At 51.3% G+C, this 5,340-nt stretch overlaps 1 protein-coding gene across 5 annotated transcripts in view; it reads right to left on the bottom strand.

Moving 5' to 3' along the window:
- Positions 1–482: 482 nt before the first annotated feature.
- Positions 483–5,340, bottom strand: part of RASSF1 (Ras association domain family member 1) — a 10,000-nt gene continuing 5,142 nt past the window's right edge. For 4 of the 5 annotated variants that reach the window (XM_017496998.2, XM_017548758.2, XM_037740658.1 and 1 more), the window contains exons 2-5: positions 2,736–2,840; positions 2,217–2,514; positions 2,002–2,117; positions 483–1,420 (exon numbers count right to left, since the gene is read on the bottom strand). In XM_017496998.2, the coding sequence (XP_017352487.1) occupies positions 1,274–1,420; positions 2,002–2,117; positions 2,217–2,514; positions 2,736–2,744 (570 nt within the window). In that variant the 5' untranslated portion in view covers positions 2,745–2,840 and the 3' untranslated portion in view covers positions 483–1,273. The remainder of the gene's footprint in view (positions 1,421–2,001; positions 2,118–2,216; positions 2,515–2,735; positions 2,841–5,340) is intronic. The other variant, XM_017548136.2, reaches the window with a different exon arrangement.

Raw genomic sequence — 5,340 nt, 5'->3', positions numbered from 1 at the left:
TTTTTTTTTTTTTTTAAATTTTTAGTAGAGACGGGATTTCACCTTGTTGGTCTGGCTGGTCTTGAAAACCCCTGACCTCAGGTGATCCACCCTGGCCTCCCAAAGTGCTGGGATTACAGGTGTGAGCCATCATGCCCAGGCCAGTTTCCCTAAGTTCTAACTGTAGTCCATTCTTGTCCCCACCAGAACCTGAGCTTCAGGGAGCTGAGTGATGACCAACTATATATGGATACATCTTCTTCACAAGTTGGTTCATGGTGACTTTGCAAGACACCTGTGGGCCTGTCCATCACCCTTGGCAACTTCCAGCAGCATGAGGGACAACTGCAGCTGTGTGCCTATAATAGAGAGTCCAGGCTGGACATGGTGGCTCACACCTGTAATCCCAACACTTTGGGAGGCCAAGTTGGCAGGAGCCTAGGCAACACAGAGAGACTCCCATCTCTACAATACTTTATATGTAAAAAAGAGTCCAAGAACAGGAGGATCTTTAAAACTTTATTCAGCCAATTCTCTCAGGCCCCAGGCCCTGATGATGACTGTCACCCCGACCCCTTTCCCCACAGGAGCCATTCAGCTGAGGCCACCACACATTACATACATTCACACACTTCATGAAAAATACCTGAGGGAGAGACCCTGGCTTTGATTAGCAAATGAGGTATGAATCTGGGCCAGTGCCCACATTCACACAGACCCTGGCCCAGGGATAGGCATTAAGGCACTTGCTGCACTGTGAGCCAGCACTCCCTGACCTCGGGGTGTGTGAGGAGTTGGCACTATAGAGAGAAACCAAGACTCTTTCTCAATGCCTGCCTTATTCTGAGGACCCATCCTTAGCTCTGATAAGGATATCCTGAGACCACATTCAAGATCCAAAACCTTTCCCCATAGATGAGGGCCCTCACCCCTGCAAACATGACCCTGTTCTGTTTGTAGGGTCTCCAAGATTCTCACTTCTGAGACACAAAATTGAGGAGACTTCTGTCTGCTCCACTCCTGCTCCAAGCCTGGAGCAGCTTCCCAGGGTAGCCCTGGCCCACCAACGCCCAGTACAGAGGGGCAGAGGGGTGCAGAGCCATACCCAGCTACACCCACAGGTGGACACAGGTGGCAAGCCCCTTCACTGTTCTCTGGGCTCATTCCCCCAGCAGAGGACGGCCTCCACGCACACTCATTCCACAGGTCCCACTGGCCCTGTCACACTCACACAGCAACACAGCATGCTCTTGGCACTGCCTGCTCTCTGCCTTCCACCTGGGGGTACAAGAGGTCACCCCAGGGGGCAGGCGTGCAGGGCCTCTTGGATCTTCTGGCGGCAATAGGAATACTTCTGCAGGATCTGGCGAAGGTGCGCCTCTTCCTCCCGCTGCAGGATACGCAGGAAGTTATGCAGTTCAGGCATGCTGAAGGCGTCCCACTGCAAGGGGGTAAAGGGGAATACAGGCTACAGAAGGGATGGCCAAGCCAGCAGACCCTCCTCAGAGAAGACTAGCACCTCATGTTCACACGAGCTAGGACTGGGCTTTCTGATGTCAGGCTCCTGGCTGAATGAGCTCTGCTAGGATCTGTGACAGCAGTTTGTATGGAAGATGGGTCCTACAAAATGGTCACCTTACTGAGGCAACCAAATCAGATGTTCCCTGTGGACACGTCAGGCACATTCTGGGTCTAATTCCACTCCACAGCTTCCAGGTAAAAAGTCTAATGCCCGAAGGGGCCCCTTCATGTCATTAGATGGACTCCTGCATCTCCAGAAGATTTTCCACACCAGGAAAGATCAAAGCACCAAGACAATTCTTCCTGGCCTCTCGGGACAACCCTATGCTTTGGCATGAGTGGCCTGGAAGCCTTCGCTTTAGTTACAATGCCTATACACTCCTAAAACTGCTTTGCAAGGCTTGTCCTCCAGCACAATTCCTCCTCCAAGCCTTACTGTAGCTACAGTCCATCAGCCCCGTCCAGTGACAACCAAGAAACTAAGGAGAACTATGTACTCACGTTCACCTCCCCAGAGTCATTTTCCTTCAGGACGAAGCTCAGGGCCTTGTCACTGGGCCCCGCCAGTAGCCGCAGCCGCAGTGGCTGCTCATCATCTGACAGCTTCCGCAAGTACACTGTGAAGGGAAAGTAATGATCAGAGACAGGCCAGCTGCTCAGTCCCTGCATGCACGGTATATACCCTCAAACGGGGCAGGGTAGGGTAGGAAGCCCACCTTGGCCGTGACGCTCAGCCCGCTCAAAAAGTGCAAACTTGCGGGGGTCATCCACCACCAAGAACTTTCGCAGCAGGGCCTCAATGACCTCACGTGCCCTTGTGCGTGACAGCACATGCAGGTGCTTGACAGTATCCTTGGGCAGGTAAAAGGAAGTGCGGCGCCTGACACTTGCACTCCGTCCTGGGCCCTGCCGGGCATCCTGTAAGGAGGGTGGCTTCTTGCTGGAGGGCACTGAGACAGGGCGCACCAGTTTCAGCTGAACCTTGATGAAGCCTGTGTAAGAGCCGTCCTTGTTCTAAATAAATAGAGAAACCAAACCTTGACAGTAGGTTCCAGGTGAGACGAAGCACTAGGGTTCTGTCTACCTGAGGCTAGGCTGGGTATGTACTAATTACTGCTTGGTAATTACTGCTTGAGGTATCACCACCCAAGAATACCTCAGCTGTGACCCTCTGGGTATTAGGCACACAGCTGGGTACCTTCTCTCCACACTCCCTTCCTGATCAGTCAACTCACCAAGCTCATGAAGAGGTTGCTATTGATCTGGCCATTGTACTCCTTGATCTTCTTCTCAATCTCAGCTTGAGAAAGGTCAGGTGTCTCCCACTCCACAGGCTCGTCCTGCAAGATGGGCTAGCATGGACACAGGGCCCTTGAGGAACCCAGGGCTTCTCTGAAAAATGGCCTCTGGGGCAGTGCTTGGAAACTGACTGCCTTTGGCCTCGTCACTGATGTATATATACATAGCTGCCCAGCTGGTGCCCGCCCTGAACCCACCACTGCTTCTGGTTCTGCACACTATGAATAGATAAGGCAAAGGCAGAATCATTTGGCTTCTCTCCGCTACCTGCCTAGTGCCTCAGTGTAGCCCTAAGGATACCACAGAAGCAGGGGCAACTGAAGGCGCATGGCCAGGGGCCAGGAACAGCTGAGGGACTCTAAGGAGGGACTCTCATTTAAAGTAAAATCAGGATGGGTGTAGTGGCTTACATCTGCAATCCCAGCACTTTGGGAGGCCAAGGTAGGAGGATCACTTGATGATCCTCAGGAGTTTGAGACCAGATTGGGCAACATAGCAAGACCTCATCTCTACTAAAAAAAAAAGAAAAAAAATTAAACGGATGTGGTGGCATGTGCCTGTAGTCCCAACTATTCAGGAGGCTGAGGTGAGAGAAATCTTTTGAGCCTGGGAGATTGTGGCTACAGTGAGCTATTTTTGTGTCACTGCACTCCAGCCTGGGCAATTGAGTGAGACCCTGCTTCAAAAAACAAAAAACAAAAACAACAAAGAATAAAGTAAAATCACACCTCAACTGTACATTCTGATCACAGCACCCTAGTTGAGCTGGAGTGAGGGTTTGTCCTAAAGAAGGCAGCCCATTTTTCTCCTCTGCCCCAGCACAGGGCCATGACCCACTGCAGGGTGAGGAGTGGAGAGTGGTGCACGTCAGTAGTCCAGCCACCAGTGGGCAGAGCAGTAGTACTTGGGAGTCAGCTCTCCATGTCTCATACATAGTGAGAAAAATCACTGTGACATGACGTTTAGCCTTGACCCAAGCTGCACAAAAGGCTTGGGTCTGGACAGCTTTCTGGTGGGTTTCTGCACCTGCCCGTGCTGTCTGGAGATTTAGCCCAAAGATTTTTTTCTTTTTTTGAGTGGAAATCTTGCCCTGTCACCCAGGCTGGAGTGCAGTGGACGTGATATTGGCTCACTACAACCTCCATTTCCCAGGTTCAAGTGATTCTCCTGCCTCAGCCTCCCGAGTAGCTGGGATTACAGCTAATTTTTGTATTTTTAGTAGAGATGGGGTTTTACCGTGTTGGCCAGGCTGGTCTCAAACTCCTGACCTCAAGTGATCCACCCACCTTGGCCTCCCAAAGTGCTGGGATTACAGGCATGAGCCACCGTCCCCGGCCCAGAGATTTTTAACTCCACCACTCACTCCCCACCTCATCCAGGGACTGGATTCTTGCCAGAAGGGTGGAGTGTGGGATAGGGCAGCCAGGGCTTTGAACTGACTTTCTTCTCTCAGACTCCCTGGGCCCACAGCATCAGCCTTACTTCCTGTTGACGTCAGATAGGCCCTAGTTAGGATGGGAGTGTCACAGACACAGCTGAATTCAGCGCTGACCAGTATTTTGTCCCAGAAGAATTCCCACAAGGTTTCCTGTAGAATGATTTGTGCCCAGTCCAGGAGAACCAGGGTTCTCCCTGACTATGCCTTGGAGTCCCCTTAAGCTGCTTAAACCATCTGATGGGGACAAATGGAGAGGACAGATGAGGGAGCAGGGTGGAGCCCATGGGCTTTTAGCAGAATGCTCCTCACCCAGAACCCGCTGCTATTCTGCAGCTAGCAAGGAAGTGGGGCTGAGAACTGAGGCCAGGGCCTCACAGGAAAAAGGTACAGCGGGAGGGGTGGAACTGAAGCTCATTTGCTTCCCCAAGTATCCAAAGGTCTCCTGGATGGAGGAGAGCATTGGAGTGAAAACCCCAGCACAAACCTTATTGGGGACAGTGGGCAACCTTGTCGGGTTAGTAAACAAATGGTGTGGGCCCTGGAAAATGAGGGCTGCAAGCTGTGAGTAAGCGGTGGATGTGTTTGTTCAGTGTACCAATGGAAGAAGTACCCAGATGAGAGGGGTACTAGTAGTAAGAGAAATACCAGGCACACTCTAGTGCCAGGGCAAGAAGGAAGATTATTCCGTTTGCGGAACAGGGAGGGCATAGGGATGGTGCTAACTTATTCTTGTGTTGCTCTGAGCTTCTACCTAAGAATGAGAAAGCTTGCTCCTTCTTCCCTTCCTGGATCATCCAGGCACCCTGGGTTGGGATGTAGTGACCTCATTTCCAGCCCCTTCCCTTCTGGAGATGAACTTCCTTCACTATCTTCATTCAGAAAACAAAGGACTTGGACTAGAGGCACTGCACAGTCCTTCCAGGATTCTAAAGGAGGAAGAGTTTCTTTTTCTGTTTCCAAAGCTGCCTGCTGGAAGAGGATTTCAACAGCCATGCCAGTCGGATGCACTGCAGGACCATGGAATTTCCCTTCTGCACCATAGGGACCCACCCTCCACTTTGCCACTTTTCATAAAAACTGATTTTTTTTTTTTTTTTTTTTTT

This window comes from Cebus imitator, unplaced genomic scaffold (assembly GCF_001604975.1).
Source record: "Cebus imitator isolate Cc_AM_T3 unplaced genomic scaffold, Cebus_imitator-1.0 Scaffold0, whole genome shotgun sequence".
NCBI classification, from domain to species: Eukaryota; Metazoa; Chordata; class Mammalia; order Primates; family Cebidae; genus Cebus; species Cebus imitator.
This window is presented reverse-complemented; position numbering and strand designations above follow the sequence as displayed.